General features: G+C 47.2%; 1 protein-coding gene across 1 annotated transcript in view; it reads left to right on the top strand.

The window, feature by feature from the left end:
- The first annotated feature begins 7,116 nt into the window (after nucleotides 1–7,116).
- The window catches only part of slc35f4 (solute carrier family 35 member F4), a 15,055-nt gene continuing 26 nt past the window's right edge, over nucleotides 7,117–22,145 (top strand). The window contains exons 1-7 of the mRNA XM_067243659.1: nucleotides 7,117–7,348; nucleotides 18,386–18,686; nucleotides 19,736–19,955; nucleotides 20,140–20,265; nucleotides 20,387–20,579; nucleotides 20,780–20,869; nucleotides 21,933–22,145. The exon at nucleotides 21,933–22,145 is cut by the window's right edge and continues 26 nt beyond it. Of these exons, the coding sequence (XP_067099760.1) occupies nucleotides 7,117–7,348; nucleotides 18,386–18,686; nucleotides 19,736–19,955; nucleotides 20,140–20,265; nucleotides 20,387–20,579; nucleotides 20,780–20,869; nucleotides 21,933–22,145 (1,375 nt within the window). The remainder of the gene's footprint in view (nucleotides 7,349–18,385; nucleotides 18,687–19,735; nucleotides 19,956–20,139; nucleotides 20,266–20,386; nucleotides 20,580–20,779; nucleotides 20,870–21,932) is intronic.

Here is a 22,145-nt window from a genome sequence, read left to right on the forward strand (position 1 = left end):
AAGTCTTGTGGTAAACACAAATCGATATGTGAGACAGCACGACTGTATGCTGAAGTGGAAAGCGAAGGTGGAGCTGGATTGGGAAGAGCATCGTGGTTGCTGGGCAGGTCTGGGGTCTGATAGGAAATGTACAACGATCTGGTTTGTAACTACAGAAGATGTTAATTTAAAAAAGAGATGAGCTCGGTGAATTAAAATCCTTATTATTACACTGTGGAACTATCTATGTGAGGGGGGGGGGGGAGGGGGGGGGGGGGTCACAGCATGGAAGAAAATAATCTGGGAATGAGTGGAGGTGGAGTCACTAAAGCAACTCAGTTTCATTCCAGAGACAGTGGGTCGTACACCTCATGATGACCTCACCAGCCAGCCTCACTGCCTCAGAGACACATGTTCAGTTGACTCCCTTTGAACAGTGTGACTCATCTTATAAAAGGCCAAAACTCGAACTCACCTGGGATCGAACCAACCTCCGACCTCCAAAGCACGACCAGGTACAGCAAGAAAAGCTAACGATTCACTGGTCCTTTTTTTGAAAATATGTTTTCTACCTTTCAATATATTTTTTTTACTCACATATTGGTTATTTTCCTTTTAAACTTCCTGGAAATATCCTAATGCCAGCTAACTTCCAGATGATAGCTGACTGCCCAATTTCTACAATCATGCATGATAAGGTTCAACACCAATCCAGATTAATCTGAAAAACAGAAATGATTGAAGAGAAAGTACAGTATCCATGTATTACGTGTCACAGTGTGTCTGAACTCAACATGAATAATTGTCTGAATAATACTGAAATCAATCAACGAAAACTTGCTGAGCCAATATTCCTTTCGAAGGTCATTTTACAGTTCTGCCAAGCTTTGCCCACGAGCTGTCAATATTCCATCAAATGTTATATACCAACACCTTCTCCCCTCCTCCCAACCTCCAGATTTCCCCCCCCCTACTCCTCCAGCTTCTCCCCTCCTCCCAACCTCCAGATTCCCCCCCCCCTCCTCCAGCTTATCCCCCCTCTTACCCCCTCCTCTCCTCTCCTCCTCCCCTCCTCCAGCTCCCCCCCTCCTCCTCTCCTCCTCCAGCTTATCCCCTCTCTTACCCCCTCCTCTCCTCTCCTCTCCTCCTCCCCTCCTCCAGCTCCCCCCCTCCACCTCCAGCTTATCCCCCCTCTTACCCCCTCCTCTCCTCTCCTCCTGCCCTCCTCCAGCTCTCCCCCTCCTCCTCTCCTCCTCCAGTTTATCCCCCCTCTTACCCCCTCCTCTCCTCCTCTCCTCTCCTCTCCTCCTCCAGCTCCCCCCCTCCTCCTCCAGCTTATCCCCCCTCCTCTCCTCTCCTCCTCCCCTCCTCCAGCTCCCCCCCTCCTCCCCTCCTCCAGCTTATCCCCCCTCTTACCCCCTCCTCTCCTCTCCTCCTCTCCTCTCCTCTCCTCCTCCCCTCCTCCAGCTCCCCCCCTCCTCCTCCAGCTTATCCCCCCTCTTACCCCCTCCTCTCCTCTCCTCCTCCCCTCCTCCAGCTCCCCCCTCCTCCTCTCCTCTTCCAGGCCTTCCTCCCTGCTAGATCCATCCATCATCGTGATGGCAGAGTAGGGGGCAGGAGAATGCAGAGAGCACTAACTCTGTTACCTTTATAGAGTCCATAAATCTCCAGCCAGAGACACCATGATTCTCCAGGAGGGATCTAGTTAAAGAGTCCACTGCCCAGAGAGGAATCGTCCAGTCTGCCTGGTTCTCAGCCGAGTAACAACGACTACTCAGGCCCTGGACCACAGGCCCCCACAGAGACTTCAGGATCGTAATGTGGGGGTCTGATGGCTGAGCGGATAGGGAGTTGGGCTATTAATCAGAAGGTTGTTGGTTCGATTCCTGGCCGTGCAAAATGACGTTGTGTCCTTGGGCAAGGAACTTTCCCCTACTTGCCACGGGGAGAATGTCCCTGTACTTATTGTAAGTCGCTCTGGATAAGAGCGTCTGCTAAATGACTAAATGTAATGTAATGGGTAGAAATGCAGGTTATTGCTAATGCACATTTCTCAGGCTGATAAATAAGTGTTGTCAAATGCTGAATCTCGCAAGACGTTATTGAACTTTGCACGTAACTCTACTTCAGACTAAGACTTACTCCAGATCTGAAAATCTCAGAAGAGGCAGATGATGAAACCTTTGAACAGCTTTCCAGGTGGGACAGAATATAGTCTCTTGGAGGAGAGTGTTCAGAGTTGGGTTTTTCCCCAACCCCACTAAAACAGGCAGCCTTGGCTACCCCATCGTTTTATAGCCAGTTAATGGACAACCTGTTTGATTTCCTAAAATAACTCTCTGTAGCAGCTTTATTGCCAGCCACAGAAATAGACCCATGTGTGTCTCTTACAAAGGACAAAAATTGAATGGACATGAATTGTAAAGCATGCACTATAAAGGATTAACTTTAAAGTAACTATAAAAACGAACTATAAAGTGACTACAATTGTGGAGCATCGGTCCGATCCTAGACACTCAACATCTGTATTTGTGTGAGATCAAGCACTTACTGGAGACCCTAACATACTGCAGATTGTGTTTTGAGATATAACTACACTACAGATTTGCCATTTTCAAAAAGTTGGTGGGACATATCTGACATGTATAATGAAACCTACCCCCTACTTGAACTGTATGCCCCCCTTAGGACCTCTACCCCCCAGGTCCTTGTTGAGGCTGTAGTGGATTGAGAGAGGACAGCTTCAACACTAAATCTTCCAGTACATGTCTTTGCAGCATGTAGCCTAACATGACCAATGTCTGAGAGCATACTCTATTATGTTTACGGTAACCAGAGAGGTGCTTGGTATGTTAGAATAGCTTTAACACTGTACATTGTCTATTTATAACAAGGCAGACCGGTCACTGTATATTTTATTCATAGTAAAACTAGCGCATGCAGAACTGAGTGGGCGCTTGCTTGCTAGCCGATGGTCTTCTCTGGAGGCAAGTAACCTTTGAAGCTCAACGGACAGAAGACAAATGTCATGGTTCAACTGGTCCATTGCAAGATCATTTTACATAAGAAGGGGGCTATATATTAGTGTTTGTACACCGGAACAACAAAGAAAGGGCACGCGTCTTTTCAAAGGCCATTTTGATATTTCATCTGCCAGCGTGTGGAGTGTGACATCACTCGATACAGAACAGCCTCGATGTGGGACAATAGCACACACAGATATGATCTGAACAGATATTATCTGAACAACCGTCTCTGGAGGAGGGGATCCCTCACTGAATTGCTCCTCCCAAGGTTTCTTCCATTTTTTCTCCTGTAGTGAGTTTTTCTGGGAGTTTTTCCTTGTCTTCCTTGAGGGTTTAGGTTGGTTGAGGGGCAGTTCTATGGGTGTATGTGAAGCCCTCTGTGACATGCTTGCTTGTAAAAAGGGCTATACAAATAAATGTTGATTTGATCTGAACTCTTTTTATTCTGACTTTCATATCGCTGCCTTGTGTCTTTGCCAGATCAGTGTTGTAGTGTCTCTAGACTCTACAACACCAGAGACTCTACTGCACTGATGTGTATAGCGTGTGAGCTATAGCAATGTCTATAGTCTGTGTGCTATAGCTATGTCTATAGCCTGTGTGCTATAGCAATGTCTATAGTCTGTGTGCTATAGCAATGTCTATAGCCTGTGTGCTATAGCAATGTCTATAGCCTGTGTGCTATAGCAATGTCTATAGTCTGTGTGCTATAGCAATGTCTATAGCCTGTGTGCTATAGCAATGTCTATAGTCTGTGTGCTATAGCAACGTCTATAGTCTGTGTGCTATAGCAATGTCTATAGTCTGTGTGCTATAGCAATGTCTATAGTCTGTGTGCTATAGCAATGTCTATAGTCTGTGTGCTATGGCAATGTCTATAGCCTGTGTGCTATAGCAATGTCTATAGTCTGTGTGCTATAGCAATGTATATAGCCTGTGTGCTATAGCAATGTCTATAGTCTGTGTGCTATAGCAATGTCTATAGTCTGTGTGCTATAGCAATGTCTATAGTCTGTGTGCTATAGCAATGTATATAGCCTGTGTGCTATAGCAATGTCTATAGCTGGCTGTCTGTTGTCTGCAGTTCACAGGGCCTGGACTCTCATTGGAAATGTGCACATGTTCTGAATGAACCAGCATGGATCAATAATAATTAAACAAAGAAAGAAAGAGTGCTTGTAGAGTTCATAACTTTGATCAGGTGACACATTCATTATGGCATCCTATTGTTCTTTCACTATAAACATCTGTCTTACTGTCTCTACCTCTTATCCCCACAGCCTCTAATTAAAGCTATAGATCCCCACAGTATACTGATCAAAGACATTAAATATTTACCAGTCTTTCAAGCCTGACCTTAGTGAGCCAGCACAGTACACGGCCAAAGCTCGCCTTGCTGTGTCCTAATGACAAAACCTCTTCTAAACAACCCCCTCTCCCCTCCATCGCACCAGCAAGTTATCTTTAGTCCGCATTGAATATTTATACACAGAGGCTGGAAGCTCCGTCACCGATCTCAAAGGTGACTCGCTGAGGCTCTGAAAGTGGGGTGCTGGTGGACAGGGATTGGTTCAGGGTGAAGTCACATGGGACATGGATCTCCGCTAAGTGTCCTTTTAGTCATTGTAGGTAAAGGTATATTGTTTCATAGTAGCACCGACTGCAAACCAGTCTCCCTCTCCCTCCCTCTCTCTCTCTAGTTTTTGAGAAAGACAGGCGTGAGCACTGAGCTGATGTGGTCTATGAAATATTTTCTTCGTCAGCACTTCCGATCCCTCCTTGCTGACCACTCAGTCTAAAAATAGACACTCTCCCGCACTCTAATTCATCTAATTAAAGAATACTCCAGCATGTTACTATGAATAAGCATCAATGAGAAACTATACAGCCAATGATTCTCTTTGGATGCCAACCTATTAGAGCAACGGGATATTGGCTGGCTGAGCATGCAAATGACTTGAATTGATCTTGGAACTAAAGAGCGTTTCCTTCACAATTTAACCGCCTGTGTTGTAAAGAGGCTGAAGGAGAGAAGGAGACATGCCAATTAAGACCCCGAAACACACAGCTATCTACCCAGGAGAAACACACCATTACCTCTACCCAGGAGAAACACACCATTACCCGCAGTTATTAACACCAGGACAAAAGAAGGAATAGGCTCAGTGTAGAGGTGTCACTGACAAAAGATTACATCCTTCTTCTCTGCAGGCTTAATCTTTTCTTTAATGATCAGCAATCTCCTTTAGTGGAATTCTCTACTTTGCCTGGTGAATGGGGGAAACATATTCTACTGGAGTTTTATGGTTACACTGATACGCCAGAGGAAAGTGGGGACAATCGAAATGAAAAAATCCATCTTTGAAAACAGGCCAAGCGCTCCGAAAGTGAAAGGGCATATAAAATACTGAGGACGAAACAAATTAAACAGATTCAGAGAAACTGAGAATACCAAATGCGTACTCCTAGCTGTGAACCCAGTCATTCTACGGTGTCCATTAACAAATTACTGTATATAAATCTGTCAAGTCTGGTCCTCGTAGACCCTAAAGGTACATTTACTTTACCTCTACAGAAAAACACATTGAATGTCTAAAAACTGGAGGGTAAGCGAGTAACTTTCTTGGAAGAAAAGTTGTAAGACTTTGGTGTCCAAGAGCTACTCACAAGTACTTCTGAAAGCAAAGGCTTAACTGTTGCTGTGGCCATACATTGGTTCCATAGGGAGGAGGGCTGAAGATAACTGCCTCTATGAACAAGAGACAGAAACTAAAGAACGTTAGGTGGAGATTGGGTTTGTGAGTGGGCACGGGGAACCACACACTTGGCTTCGTAGAACATCACAAAGCTCAGCACGGTGTTAGAACAGTGCCAGCAAGGGTGTTCGTTCTCCATACCCCGGGAATCGATTTCACACAGACTCTGTGTGGAAAAAGGACAATGGCGTATCGCAGAGACACTGACTGAGATAGTGTGGCTTATGTTATTGGATTTTGGAGGCAGTAGTCAGCCGTTGTTGGGCAGCATTTACAAAGCGGGGGATCCTGTAAAAGAAAGCCCTGGAAACTATGGCTTCTTCTCAGCCAGGAGAGGGAAAGAGATTGTCATGGGGTTTATGTCTGATTTAAAGTTGTCTCCATGATTGGCTGTAGACAAAAAAAAAAAAACTTTGTATGGTTACGTGCATGGCATAACGTGTTATATCACCTCATACTCATCAACTTGTTTATTGTCTCTTACTTACCAGCAACTGAGACACAGGTGAGCATTGTATTTTACACTGCTGTCAAAAGGCTGCGAAGAAACGTGAGAACAGACCTGTTGTGCTAACTCGAGGCTTATTCATATTTCATTGAAAACAATAAATATAAACCAAACCCTGTGTATTTCTGAACTGAAGAGCAGCCTATGGAAACCACAGAGCCACGAGGCAGCACTGTTGTGTCGCGCCCACGGCCCCTGTCCCAGTTTTCAGTACTCGTATTTTTCCCGCCCTTGGTGTTCTCCGTGTTTCTGTGTGATTACCTTTACCTGTGTCTTAAGTGTCAGGGTGTGGGTTTTCACACCCTGAGAGTGTGAGGGTTTTCAGTTTGGTCGTTTGTTGTAGTCGGTTTACGTATTTAGTTCGATCATATGGTTCCTTCCCTGGTTGGTCAGATCCTTGTGTCGTGCAACATGTCCCTGTTTTTTGAAGAATACGTTTAAAAAAAAAAAAAAATCCGGATTATTTCATATGTTCATCACTTCCTTAGAGATATGATACCATTTGCGTTAATCAACTATGATCCTGAATATTAGTACATTTACACCCTCTTTCACAGTAAAAAGATGTAGCCTACAAGTACAAAAACTGTCAACAATATTACTACACTGTTGTGACAAGATGTCTATTCACGGTGTTCTCGATGCCACAGTAATGACACGCCCCCTTGTGTGGACTGCCTGACATGCACGTCGGTTGCAACAGCCTGCCACAGCGAATCACCGACTGATGGAATGTGAACGTGCTTCTCTAGATGCCAATTGATGCCGCCGATACCATCCTTTGAACGGTGACTGCAGCACATCCGAAAGTGCAGCACACCCTGGCGTTTGCCCGTTTGCACTTACAATGATCACTACCGAAAGTGCAGAGAGTGGCGGAGACCAGATTAGCTTTCAGCTGGAACCGCTGAAGACCACGCACCTGCCTGGGAAAGCGACGACCAGTGACAGTCAATCTCTCTACGCGGACAGCACCTCTACCACCAAAGTGACGGCTAACGGTGTGTATGATATTGAAGACAGGATTCTTAGGATCACAGGCTACTACGGCTATTATCCAGGATACTCAAGTCATAAAAGTAAGTAGGCTATCCTTAAAGCGCGTTAAAACCAAGTGGCCTAAGGCGGGAAATGTAACTCTTCAAACCAGGTGTAGCCTAAATCTGAATCATGAATTGGCATGTTGTGGCTTTGGTTGCTTTAAAGAGAAAATAAGTCTAAAATCAAATCCCTGTGAACAAAAGGATAGAAGAAACATGAAAGTCTAGTCGCTGCAGTCACATCATACATTTCGCTTTCACCCAATGTAATTATCTGCTAATTGTTCTGGCTCTTTATAGGCTAAGGGAATATTCGACTGACAACTGTACAATTAGGCGTAATGACAGAGGTGGGTATTGACACTCATAATACGTTATCTGAGAGGTGGGTAAAGAGACACGTTGAGTGATAGCCTTTGTCATGGTAATTATATATTGGTAAAGTGAAATTATATGAAGAAGTGAATCGCATATTGACACTCATTCCATTTACATTATGATGAAGCCTAGGCCTACTACAAGGATGTCAGTGATAATTCATGTGCGCCCATTTATGCAAATTCAATAATGGTTTCATTTTGTGAAGTTTCCTAGTTTTTGTTAAAGATATAAAGTTGAGTTCAGACTGGTTGAGCTCTCTCTAGTGAAGAGAGAAACATACCTCTGAGCTTAAGCAGAGCTGGTTCACCACCTTCCCAGAAGCCTCCTCATCACACAAACTCGCAGGGTGTAACAACACAAAACACACACATCTCTCCGTCCACCTCCACCTACTCGTCTGGGACCCTGAGCGAGACAGTGATGTGAATGAGAAACCTCTGGGCTGGTTCCTCTGAGCCCCATAATCACTACTGCGGGCCTACTCTATAGTAGTGACTACAGCCTGTTTGCAGTAGCCTACCCTACAGTAGTGACTACAGCGGGCCTACTCTATAGTAGTGACTACAGCCTGTTTGCAGTAGCCTACCCTACAGTAGTGACTACAGCGGGCCTACTCTATAGTAGTGACTACAGCCTGTTTGCAGTAGCCTACCCTACAGTAGTGACTACAGCGGGCCTACTCTATAGTAGTGACTACAGCCTGTTTGCAGTAGCCTACCCTACAGTAGTGACTACAGCGGGCCTACTCTATAGTAGTGACTACAGCCTGTTTGCAGTAGCCTACCCTACAGTAGTGACTACAGCCTGTTTGCAGTAGCCTACCCTTCAGTAGTGACTACAGCCTGCTTGCAGTAGCCTACCCTAGATTAGTGACTACAGCAATCGATTCACATACAAATGTATGTGAATCGATTTTTTAAATGTTTTTTTTATTTTATTGATTTTTTTCCAAAAATCTCAGAAAAATCTTGAAATCGATTTTTTATCGAATCGTAACCCCAAGAATCGAATCGTGAGGTACCAAAAGATTCCCACCCCTAGTAAGCATGTAGGGAGTCAGGTGGCTGAGCGGTGAGGGAATCGGGCTAGTAATCCGAAGGTTGCCAGTTCGAGTCCCGGTCATGCAAACTGAGGTTGTGTCCTTGGGCAAGGCACTTCACCCTACTTGCCTCGGGGGAATGTCCCTGTACTTACTGTAAGTCGCTCTGGATAAGAGCGTCTGCTAAATGACTAAATGTAAATGTACTCTATAGTAGTGACTACAGCCTGTTTGCAGTAGCCTACCCTACAGTAGTGACTACAGCCTGTTTGCAGTAGCCTACCCTACAGTAGTGACTACAGCCTGTTTGCAGTAGCCTACCCTATAGTAGTGACTACAGCCTGCTTGCAGTAGCCTACCCTAGATTAGTGACTACAGCCTGTTTGCGGTAGCCTATAGTTTGATTCACAAATGTATGTGAATCGATTTTTTTAATGTTTTTTTTATTTTATTGTTTTTTTTCCAAAAATCTCAGAAAAATCTTCAATCGATTTTTTATCGAATCGTAACCCCAAGAATCGAATCGTGAGGTACCAAAAGATTCCCACCCCTAGTAAGCATGTAGGGAGTCTGTTGGCTGAGCGGTGAGGGAATCGGGCTAGTAATCCGAAGGTTTCCAGTTCGATTCCCGGTCATGCCAACTGACGTTGTGTCCTTGGGCAAGGCACTTCACCCTACTTGCCTCGGGGGGAATGACCCTGTACTTACTGTAAGTCGCTCTGGATAAGAGTGTCTGCTAAATGACTAAATGTAAATGTAGGCAGGGAAGCACCAGCCATGACTGTCTAGTAAGCCAGATAACGTTTTTTGTTTACGTAGTTTGTTCCCATTATTTGATCCCATTTTTTGTTTTGCTTACTTGTGAGTCTCCAATTGTGAATTTGAAATGTCCATGAAAGTAGATGCTAATCATTTGGTTAGAAAATGCCTGTGTGTGGGGTGAGAAAAGGAGTAACACATTAATAGATAAGTAGTTTGATCCTGCCAAGGCTATGGGGTAATGATATATTTAGCAATTTCTTGTTGGCATTTTGCTATTGTTGCCATGTAGCTACCATCTGTCTTGCATAACTAGATGCCTGGAGGAGAATCCTGAACTATATTTGGTGATGGGGTATTGGCATAGATGCACATGCCCTGACTTGTGAGGCAGCGAACGAGTTTATACACATTAAGAAAGAAGCAGACTTGTTTATCAACACTTTTGTTCTCTTCAGAACCAGAACCAATCAAATCAAGACCTTCCTTTGGTCATGAAGTCATCACACACAGAGAGAATAGACAATAACTTGATGTTGATTTACAGATGGTTGGGCAGGTAGCCACCACTCTGGGTAGTCCTCTCTTATGAAAAGGAAAATACATGTCCATTCACATGTCACAAACTACTGCTTATAGGCCACGGTAAGGCTTCTGAATCATTTTACATGTTCGGCGCTGATAAAGCATGTGGACAGTATTTTGAGTCGGCTGTGTTGAATCATAAAAAGTTCTCGCAGAGACATGCATTGTCAGCACTCTCTCTCTCCCTCTCTTAACCTCTCTACCTCTCAGGCTACTATTTATAACTACCGTCATACTCTTAAACGGGATGCAATTTATTGTGAACCGCCGCTGAAGGGTTAGCGGTCAGTCCTCGGCGCTGTGTAGGGAACGGGTCTGAACGCCCACAAAGTTCAACTTATTTTTCTCCGAGGTTTGTCACCGTGTTTTCACCAGTGTAGCAACTTCGCGAACTTCACATGCAATCGTTTACCTCACCGCTGATAACGGATGACCGATACACTGGTCGACAAGGTTATTCAGAAGATTAGGACATGCAACGGTGTAGTAGTTAGTTTGAATTTCGCTTAACCTCAAATCCTCACTCGGTTTCTGATTCGGTGTACCGTGATTGTGGAGAAGTGCAGCTTGCCCTGCACGCGGTCTTCTACTGCCCTCATGTGGTCACAACCTCTGTTAAAAGCAGACCCCAAGCCTACTACAGCAATGACTGTGTGTTAATCAAGATGGAGAGCTCCTTGAGCAACACTCGCTCTGTCATTACCTCTCGAGAAAGACGTTTACACGGTATGCTTTGCAGGCTTCCAAAAATATCCTCAGTTTGCAAGTAGGAAGAAGAGAAATCCCAGAGGTCGTACCGCAAACCGTATTTACGTTTTGTCGTATTTGCTGTTATGCAGCACAACAGAAGGCCATGCAGGGTAGACACAGTTCTGTGTGCTCGTTTTGCAATGTATTATTATTATTATTATTATTATTTGTTTCTTCTTCTAGAGACCCTTTGCAAGACAGGGCCTTTGTTTCAGGGTCAAGAACAGGACAGGAGCCTGTAGACAAATCAAACTCACCTTGTTTAGCTCTCAGGCACCTCTCACACGGTTGTGAACATGCTGCCCCCTCATTCTGCCCACTAGATGTCCTCATCACCTAATTAGATGAAAAGAACCATCTTGTTTGTATCTGTATGAATTAATATCCACAATTTTACCACTCATCATATTAAGTATGTCTGGGTGTTTGTGCAACAGTTTCTAAATCCTCTCTCCATCTCCATCCATCTCTCTCTTTCTCTCTCTGTCTCTCTAATTTTCCCTCTCCTCTCCTGCTGGTCCTCTCTGAAAAGATGTTCTGATTAGCAAACAGAGATGCATAAACACAAAGGCATGCGTGTGGTGTGCCTCGCAGAGGAACATGGTCTGATCTGAATGACAAAGGGCCTGAGTGAGGAGACTGCGTCAGTAGGCCTGAGCTGTGTGTTCTGGACAACCAGCGTTGCCATGGTGGAGCGTTGGGGTCGCTTGTGTTCTGCTCGGCCCAAGACACAACAACATAGAGAGACGGAGACCAGAGGAGAGGCTGGTTAAGAAGATGCTGGTACAAGAGATGCTGGATTGGGGGGGAAGATGTGTAGTGGTTCATGAGGGACGTGTTCGTTTGACCTCATAGGTTACACCAGATGCACCTCACGACAACTGGTGAAGTTTTGTAAAGAAAGCTAACAACATGTACTGATGAATGCATACGAACTAGTCAGATTATTATGGTGGTCTTGTTATGGCATAGTTACTGAAACAGTGTATGAAATCAGATATCGAACCTAGTTTCCCTTGGTCTCGGAGCTCAATGATAATGTATTTATTATATATATATACATTAATGTTTGTCGGCAGTGACGACAACATTGTTGTCGTCGTTCCTCATGGGATAAATCCTTTGTCATAGTAGATGAACAGTACGGGGCCTCTTTGACGGTGTCTGTGGTGAATTTGAACCATGATCTCTCCATCCATACATACTACAGCTGTGGTCTACCAGTCTGAGCTCTGAATGAAAACTGATTAACATCCGTGGCCCTGATCTGCTGACTGGCTGTGTTTTCCCTTCCGTGTGTCTAGCTGCTGGCTCCACCAATCAGCAGGGCTATTTTTAAGCTGAGCCCCTGGCTTCTGGGGAGAGAGATCCTGTAGTTCCACAGCCTCAGTCTCTGACACACCTGACCCTACATCAGGCTTTATCACTGATCAGGAGTAAGTGCATTGCTACGTTTCTTTAAGTTCTTTGGTGATATACGATTGTGTGGTCCCCGGAGGAACACATAAGGCTGCACTCGTCTGGCCTGTCATTGATTTCCCTGGCAGCAGTGACCAGGAGACTAGGGGGTAGGGACTGGAGGCTGTTATAATAAGATTATATTACAGAGAGCAGAACCTCTGTATCTGACCGCATCAGTGCTCACGTGCCATCAGTGGAAAGGCTAACGGGCGGACAAGGCCTATTAAAAAGCCGCAGACAGAGGTAGGGTGACAGAGAGGGCTTTCTCCTAACAACAGTCCCAGGGGGCAGGTCCTCCTGTCTGGGCTGGGGCAGACCTGGGTCCTGGGAGAAGGTGCTTTTCTTCCTCTGGAAGAAGGGCGAGTCACTCAGTAAAACAATAACGAAAACATTGACATTTTGAAAATACTTCGGGGTGGGCCTTGGTATCTAAGAGGAGAAACCTGACCGGAGGTGATTGTGAGCCCCGACACCCTGAGGGGAACTCTGACAGAGAGAGAATCGGTATAGAGCCTCTCATCGCTATGTCTCTGCATCTACGCAGTTTGGCTTTCTCCTCATGGACTAAACCTCGTCTGATGTTACACTTTTTCGCTCACATAACTTATTGAGGGCTTCTCTCTGCTGACACCACAGTGGGCGCAGAACCCAGAAAGTGGAGTGGGTGTTTCCGGGAGGGGGGGGGGGGGGGGGGGGGGGCAGAAACGTTGAGCTGCTCACCTCCAGTCTCCCTTCCATCCAAATGGTGATGGGGAGAGACTCAAGGCTTCAGTTGGTCCCTTTCTCCCCCTCAATTCATTAGTGTCGCAGTGGTGCAGACAATAGACAGGACCTCCATAAATAATCTAAGACTGAAGGGCTAGTGAAGTAGGAGAGAAGTGCCAGGAAAGCAGAAAGAGAGAGAGAGATGGAGGGAGAGAGAATTTGGAGAGGAGGAGAAAGAGAGAGAGGGATTTGGAGAGTAGTAGAGAGAAAGAGTTGGAGGGAGAGAGAAAGAGAGAGCTAGAGGGAGAGAGAGTTGGAGAGGAGGAGAGAAAAAGAGAGAATTGGAGGGAGGGAGAGAGAGTTGGAGAGGAGGAGAGAGAAAGAGAGAGAGTTGGAGGGAGGAAGAGAGAGAGACAGAGTTGGAGAGGAGGAGAGAGAAAGAGAGAGAGTTGGAGGGAGGAAGAGAGAGAGACAGAGATGGAGAGGAGGAGAGAGAAAGAGAGAGAGCTAACACAGCATAATTAGCCCTGGCTGCTGCTTGGTTACCTTCCAAACAAAGCAGCTGATTTGCGGAGCAAAACGAAGAGGAGGGGAAAAGTGAGGGAGGAGGAGGAGGAGGGAAAAGGAGATGAAGGGAGTGATTGTGCCGTGCCACACACACTTGAAGCTCAGTCTCCCTTGGAGACAGTGTCAGCGTCGGATCACAGCATGACGGAGCAACACTAGAGTCTCCAACACACAGAGTCACCAGCCAGAGAGCCAGGAGAAGAGGGCTGGACAGCCCCGGTCAGACACACTGGGAGACAGTTAGACAGAGGGAGCGGAAGAGGGAGGAGGAAGGATCGGAGAGTGAGAGAGAAAGAAGAGCTGTGGTCCAGGAGGAGAGGAGGAGGAACGCAGGAGGAGACCAACGAGGAGCCAGAGAATGACGAGGACCTGCAGGAGGAGCTGCTGAGAGATCAGCTGCCAACACACACACACACACACACTCACACACACACACACCCACTCCCACACACACTCACAGACCCCCCCCCACACACACACATCCCAGACTCTGTCCCTGGTGGAGGATGAAGAAGCACTCAGCCAGAGTGGCTCCGCTCAGCTCCTACAGCACCCAGGTCCTCACCTGCCCCATCTCCGAAGGTAAAGACTCCCAGCTTGGCATCGGGCACCAGGGGGGAGGGATAGAAGATGGAGGGATGGGGTATGGAGGGATGGAGGGGGTACGGAGGGATGGGGTATGGAGGGATGGAGGGGGTACGGAGGGATGGGGTATGGAGGGATGGATGGGGTATGGAGGGATGGGGTATGGAGGATGGAGGAGGGATGGAGGAGGGATGAAGGGATGGATGGAGGGATGATGGGGTATGGAGGGATGGAGGAGAGATGGAGGGGGTATGGAGGGATGGATGGGGGATGGAGGGATGGGTTATGGCCCTTGACGCCATGTCTAGGAAATATACTGTGTGAGTGACTGAGGAAGCTTTAAAAAAAACAAAAACATTTGTGCTTTACAGACAGTTGTGCTTTGAGGACATGAAAGGGGTTTCCCCCAATGACAGCAGAGGTGTGCATGTGTAACGCAACGCTTGAGAGAGGCGTGTGATGCAGCTGACGAGGAATCCTCCTGTCTCGGTGTTAAAGCTTTGCACGGTCGTCCTTAAACGGATCAGTTCAAATGTATCATGATAGGTTCTAGAGGCTGGGAGATTAAGCATGAAGACAAGGAGGAGGGGCCAGGAGAGTGGGCTAGGGTTGTGTTTGTGTTATTGGCATGTTCTGTGTATGGAGATGTACAGGCTAATGAGGATTGACTCTTCACAGAGGTGTGCTAACATGGGTCATCCTCATAAGGCCTGAAGGACACTACAGACGAGTGAATGCTCCTACAGTGATAGAGTTGTTGATTTTGATTTAATGGAGTTACTTACTCACTTACTTCAGTTTGTTGTTTCACAGGCTTTAAGGATTTGAGAGTTTTGTCAGGATTTTGCGCTACAAAAATGTGTCCTTAACTTCCCCCTCACCAGCAGCCTCATCAGGCGATAATGATGTTGTGTTTCACGAGACCTCAAATGTAGCCTGAGATTTAGCATTAATGAGCGGGGGAGATTACAGTTCTGTGTTTGATATCTGCATCCTGGCTTCAGATCCTTCTCAGGCTCTCTAGCATCAGGATAAAATATGTTAGCTACAGTAACTAACTAACCCTGGGCCACTCACTTCCTGCAGTAAGATTAGATTAAGATCTGTCTGCTCAGCCATTATGACGAGGCCTGGTGAGTGTGTAGATTTTCATACTGCAGCGCAGGAGTTAGTCTATTCCTCTGGGTTGTCTATAACGACAGGATATGGCGCTTTTCCGAAGCCGGATGTTATCGCTTTCATCTTCCTTTATATATTTTACTACTGTGTTTACATTCTGCACCAACATCACCAAAGGAAATTCCTTTGACGTACTTGGCAGTAAACCGGTTTCTGATTCTGATCATCACGTCCCTGGATGGTCTTTACGGAGGTTCTCTGTCTCAGGCAGATCTCCTCTCACCACGGTCTACTGTACACGGTCTACTGTACACGGTCTACTGTACACAGTCTACTGAACTACACTGGCTGGGATAGGATCAGATCAATCCTGTTTTAAGCATCACCATTAGGATCTCCTTTGGGGATAATAGTTAAGGCCTAGGTGTAGTGAAGATAACATTTGCTCCTCACACCATTAAGCCGTGTGCTGCATGCCAAGTTCATCGTCAGCCAAGGTTTAATTGTGGCTAGAAGTTCTGTAATTGTCACAGTATTTGCTAGCGCCCAGGCAATCTGAGAGTCGCAGGGTTCTGAAGGATTCCTTTGAAGTAGCACTACTAGACGGCCCTTGAACAGAACTGACTCTCAAACGGTTTGTCCTCATAATTCCTCGTTTACTTGATGTGTGGTAGAACTGTGTCTTTGTGCCCCCCAAAAGACAGGAGTATTTTGTATCGAGCAGTGAGGGATTTTTTTGTTGTTGCAGTTCAACAGTGAGAAGGTTAGAAGTATGAAGAAAAGTGAAATGTTGGTCTGCTGTGTTTGTCACGTACGATTTGTCCATCATAAGTGATAGCTACAAATGAACCAAGGACGTTTTTAAGCTCCTATGATCTGTGTCTTTTCAGAAGTCGTGATGACTGATGCGAGCCACTGTAGTAATTGCTCTTATCTTGGCTTTTGTTGGAAGAGAGCATGATGGTTCTGCCCGTTTGATGGTTTTAAGGACAAAAATGAATCGTGTCCATCTGGTTTCTGCTTCTGTGACTAAGCTCCTCGTACTCATCTCCTCGTACTCGCAGAGAAAGTCAGCAGTCAGCTGGAGTCTATTTTACGATCTGTCCAAATCCATGTCTGTACTCATATTCTAAGTGAGTTGCATTCTGCATTTGGTTCCACAGACGAGAATCACAAAGACAATCAAACTTTCATAGCCATCCATCGATTCAAATCAACTCGACCAAACCAACAGTTTGCTGTTTTCATATTGGAGACTGTCAATTCACAAAAGTGTGTGCAATTGTTTCAGTTGAATGTGTTAGACACACATCGCACTCAAATCTCATGAGCCCTGGCAAAGTCCTTTCTTAGGTGCTGAATATACCTAAATTACCCAGGAGGAGTCCGCCAGCGCTGGGACTTGACTGTGAAGTCTTCAGCCATGGTAGAAATGACTGAGCCCAGAGTGCTGAGTTAGCAAGCTGAGCGCTGCGATCATCCAGCACATGTCATCTTGTATTCCTGCCCTGGTGTAAATTGATCGCACTGTGGAGAGCTATATAATGGATCTTGGCTCCGGAAACACCCTCGCATTATCTTAGTCACATAGACACACACACATACAGACACACACACACACACACATATATACACATGCACACACACCCTCCTCAATACACATTAATAGCAAGTAATGTTATTGATAGCCCAGAAAGCCATTCCATTCCACAATTCATTAAGGCAATGCACAATTCAACATTGTGCTTTGAAGGCTAAAGGACGTCTGCAAAGAATGTTCTATATAAATCCTGACAGTTCTATTTCCCAGACCTGGACTGCCAGGGTGTGATCCACGGGCAATGTCCCCCCAAACAGGATGCTGTACCCCCCAATTATTTTAGCTATGAGAGTCTCCCGAAGAAGCTATAATAGCTAAAATGCCCCCTTATCCCATTCATTCTAGAGCAGAGCCTGTGGGTTGTGTGTTGTGTGTGCATGTATGCCTGTGTGTGTGTGTGTTCTCCCTGGCTCCCCGAACACACCGCACCAGTACTGAAACCAAGGAGGAATGCTCCAGTCATCTATTCTCCTCCTTACAGGCAAAACCTAAACCAAGTCTGCTCAACCTCCCCTGCAGCAGAAACACCAGCGTACAACACACACACACACACACACACACACACACAACAAACACACACAACACACAAAGGCACACACATCACACACAGACACCAGCGTTCTGACTGTGTGTGTCTGCAGGAAGCAGAGAGAGTGTGGGTACTGTATGTCTGTATGTGCATATTGTATGTCTGTATGGGTACACTGTATGTCTGTATGTGTATACTGTATGTCTGTATGTGTATACTGTATGTCCGAGATTCACCCTGAGGATCTCAACAAAGCGGATCCCTTTTTTACCATAGGTTTAGCTATAATTCTTCTCTAATTCCCTCAGATCTTATTATCCTAGCTGTGGGTGTTTATCTGCAACCCGTAACCGTGTTATAGCGACAAGGTTGTCACGTCTTTGTCATGTGATTTGAGCTGACACACACAATTAAAACGACATAATCTTCAGGGTGTCGGGTGTCTGTGCATGCCTGAATATATGTGCCCCCGAACGCCATGCCGCATCATGACCCTATGATGCTATTTACGACATGACCGGCTCCATGCTAAGCCGACACATTTCCAACAGAAGACCACTGGAGTGCCTCCACAGCAGGTAATTCAAACTGGAGGACTGCTCGCTAAGGACAGGTGATCGATACCTGCTCTCCTCCTGATCCTCAGTACGGGGGTTAGGATAGCGTTATAGCCTTAGCTCCAGGGATGTAGGTGCAATTATAGGGTTAGCCTAGGGTTAGGGTTAGCCTAGGGTTAGGGTAACCCTAATCCTGAATTTCTTAAACTCACTCAGTGTAAACACCGCCCACCCACGCCATCCAAAAGCTAGTTTTCTGGTGACATAGCTGCTTAAAGCGGTGTTTATAAAGGTGATGGTCGCGTTGCAAGTCAGAGGACCAGAGTTCGAACCCCAAGACCAGGAGGAAGAGACACAGGCGAGCGACGTGACTACCCCTGCCACACAGAGGTCAAAGGTTACCTGAACAGACAGCTGTCCTACCATGTCTCCCTCCCAGGAGAGGAGGGTTCAGAGTCCCAAGCAGAGACGCCGGTCAGCGAGGCGAGCGGAGAGGGGAAGTCCTACCAGACGTGTGCCAACGCGCTCCTCAAGGTTCTGGGGGGGCTCCTGCTGGTGCTGTGCGTGTCCTCGTCCTGGGTGGGCACCACGCAGGTGGTCAAACTCACCTTCCAGTCCTTCTCCTGCCCGTTCTTCATCTCCTGGTTCAGCAGCAACTGGAACATTCTCTTCTTCCCGCTCTACTACTCCGGACACGTGGCCACCACTAGGGACAAGCAGACACCCATCCAGAAGTTCAGGTGAGTTCACAGATAAACATATACAGACGTGATAAACATGATGAAGAGACGTCACTTCAGTCCAGCGCAACACCAGGGGGGTGTTGCGCTGGACTGGAGTGGGAGTCAGGTGGCTGAGCGGTTAGGGAATCGGGCTGGTAATCTGAAGGTTGCCAGTTCGATTTCCGGCCGTGACAAATGACGTTGTGTCCTTGGGTAAGGCACTTCACCCTACTTGCCTCGGGGGGAATGTCCCTGTACTTACTGTAAGTCGCTCTGGATGAGAGCGTCTGCTAAATGACTAAATGTAAATGTATTCCAGAAAGCAGGTTATGTGACATACCCGGGTAAGTTAACCCACCAGCTGATTCACAATGTTGCAGCAACCTACTGGCAATGTTGCTACAACACTGGGTGTCAGCTGGGGAGTTAACTTACCCGGGTATGTCACATGACCTGCTTTCTGGGATACCCCCCTGAGGTGTTCGTTTTACTCATTGAGTCTTTACTCAGGTCCACTCATGAGATGGACCTATGCAGACTTGTTAAAATATGACTTTGAAATTTGCTGTGTGCTTCTATGACAGTGAGGCCGTTTCCTTGACTCCCCAACGCCATCTTCCTCGAGTAAATCTCTCAGTCGAATGACGTCCAATAAAATTCTCCATGAACTCTACCTTCTAATTAACTTCTGAGAAAACGAGAGTCTTCATTACTAAGGGCCTAGGATAAGTCTTGGAGTGGCGGTCTAATCTGGGTTTAGGAATTAGTTTTTTTATTTATATGTCCGGGAGTGTTAATGAGCACTCTGGCAGAAAGCAGATTTGTTCCAAGCTGTTTGTTTGTTGTTGGAAAGGTTTGATCTGTTCCAGGAACTCAAGTGGATCTTCCCCCATTTAATTTCCATCTCCATTCAGGCATGTGAATGAGGAGATATGCTCAGGGTAGTAATATACATGTGGGCAGTATTTAACTCCTCGAAGTATTTACCACCTCTTGGACAGAAACAATGCCTCGGGCAGGACCGTAGTAAGACAGTTCCCTCCCCACACCCCTTCTGCTCCACCCAGGGAGTGCAGTCGGTTATTCGGAGAGGATGGGATGACCATGAAGCTGTTCCTCAAGAGGACAGCCCCGTTTTCCATCTTGTGGACGCTGACTAACTACCTGTACCTGATGGCTCTGAGGAAGCTGACAGCCACGGACGTGTCCACGCTGTACTGCTGCCATAAGGCCTTCGTCTTCCTGCTGTCCTGGATCGTGCTAAAGGACCGCTTTATGGGTGTACGGGTGAGTACCGCCTGGCCATCCCATAATACTCATCTCCGTAAAGGCCTTTTCTTCGTTGGTTCACGTTATCGAGATGGGTGTTTTGTCTTGATGGTGATGATGGTGATGATGATGGTGGTGGTGATGATGATGGTGGTGATGATGATAAAGGTGATGATGAGGAATTTATCCTCTGTGCCTGTAGATCGTGGCAGCCATCATGGCCATCACAGGCATCGTGATGATGGCGTACGCCGACGGTTTCCACGGCGATTCCATTGTGGGAGTGGCCTTGGCTGTGGGCTCCGCCTCCACATCGGCTCTCTACAAGGCAAGTTAGCAAAACAAATATAAATAATCATAATATAAATATAATCTTCTCACTCTTTCAGCACTTTTTTTGGAATGGTGTTTCATGGCAGTTTGACACCTTTGTGGTTGTTGTTTTCAAGGTGCTGTTTAAGATGTTCCTGGGCAGTGCCAACCTGGGAGAGGTGGCCCACTTCCTGTCCACCATGGGGGTCTTCAACCTCATCTTCATCTCCTGCGTTCCTCTCATCCTCTACTTCACCAGGGTGGAGCACTGGGGCTCGCTCTCCTCCCTCCCCTGGGGGTACCTGTGTGGGCTGGCTGGGCTGTGGCTGGGTGGGTGGATGCTCTCACTGACACACACACACACACACACACACACACACACACACACACACTGGGGGTACCTGTGTGGGCTGGCTGGGCTGTGGCTGGGTGGGTGGATGCTCTCACTGACACACACACACAGACACGCATGTACACAGACACACCCCCCCACACACACACTGATGTGTCAACCCTTCTGTCTCTTTCAGTGTTTAACATCCTGGTGAATGTAGGTGTGGTACTCACCTATCCCATCCTCATCTCCATAGGAACGCTGCTCAGCGTCCCTGGCAACGCAGGTAGGCCACAGGAAACGCAAACAGCAACATTCCAGAGTTCCAAGGCTTTCAATCAAGGTTTTTTTTTTTTTGTGTGCCGAACAATTAGAAGAGTACCGCCTCTGTTCAGAGGCGGTACTCGCTCTGAACAGTTCGAGGACCCCCGGTTTAACAAAGCCAAATGAAACAAAATCGCTTGAATTTCCAAGATGAGAGTAAATATCCGTTGGGTGTGTGTAGCGCTGTGTGGTGTGGCATCCAGAGGTCAGCACTTCTAAAGGCCCTCGCAGCAAACAGATTACACAGCAAGTCCATCTCTATCCTCACTTCAGAAACCCAATCATCAGGATGCCTCCACAGACTCTGCAACTATCTCTCACTGAGGGAGGATCAGGTTGCTAAGGCAACACTAAACGCCTGCAGACGAGTTGTTTTCCTTAACCACGGTAGCCTGTATGAAGGTCAGTGGGTTACGCCAAGCTGGCGCAGTGCTCTAGACCACAGAGACAGGAAGGGAGGGAGAGAGAGAGAGAGAGTGGGAGGGAGAGAGAGAGAGAGAGTGGGAGGGAGAGAGAGAGGGTGGGAAAGAAAGGACATCACCACTTGTGCTGATTGTAAGCCGCAGTGTTAAGCTAAGATGACCCCACCACAGTCTGGGTGTCCTGTGGTTGGTTTACTTTATGTAATTAATCAGAACACATTTTTTCCCCCCCTCTCTCAATCTCGTCTATCCTCCCCTCTCCTACCCTCTCCTACCCTCTCCTACCCTCTCCTACCCTCTCCTACCCTCCCCTCTCCTCTCCCCTCCTCCCCCCCTCCCCTCCTCCCTTCTCCTCCCCTCCCCTCCCCTCCTCCTCCCCTCCTCCTCATCCCTCCTCCCTTCCTCCTCACCTCCCCTCCTCCCCTCCTCTCCTCTCCTCCTCCCCCCTCTTCTCCTCCTCCTCCTCTCCTCCTCCCCCCTCTTCTCCTCCTCCCCCCTCCTCCTCCCCTCCCCTGCTCTCCTCCTCCCCTCCCCTCCTCTCCTCCTCACCCCTCCTCCCCTCCTCCTCACCCCCCCTCTCCTCCCCTCCCCTCTCCTCCCCAGCCATCGACGTGCTGAAACAGGAGGTGTTCAGCGTGGTGCGTCTGGCTGCCACCTGCATCATCTGCCTGGGCTTCCTCCTCCTGCTGCTTCCTGAGGAGTGGGACTCGGTCACGCTGCGTTTCCTCGCCGCCGTCGCCGACAAGAAGTCTGAGGACAACGGCGAGGAGCTCACAGAATCCAGCGTCCACACGCGCAGCCGTAGCCGTGCCAACG

Source organism: Osmerus mordax, chromosome 9 (assembly GCF_038355195.1).
Source record: "Osmerus mordax isolate fOsmMor3 chromosome 9, fOsmMor3.pri, whole genome shotgun sequence".
NCBI classification, from domain to species: Eukaryota; Metazoa; Chordata; class Actinopteri; order Osmeriformes; family Osmeridae; genus Osmerus; species Osmerus mordax.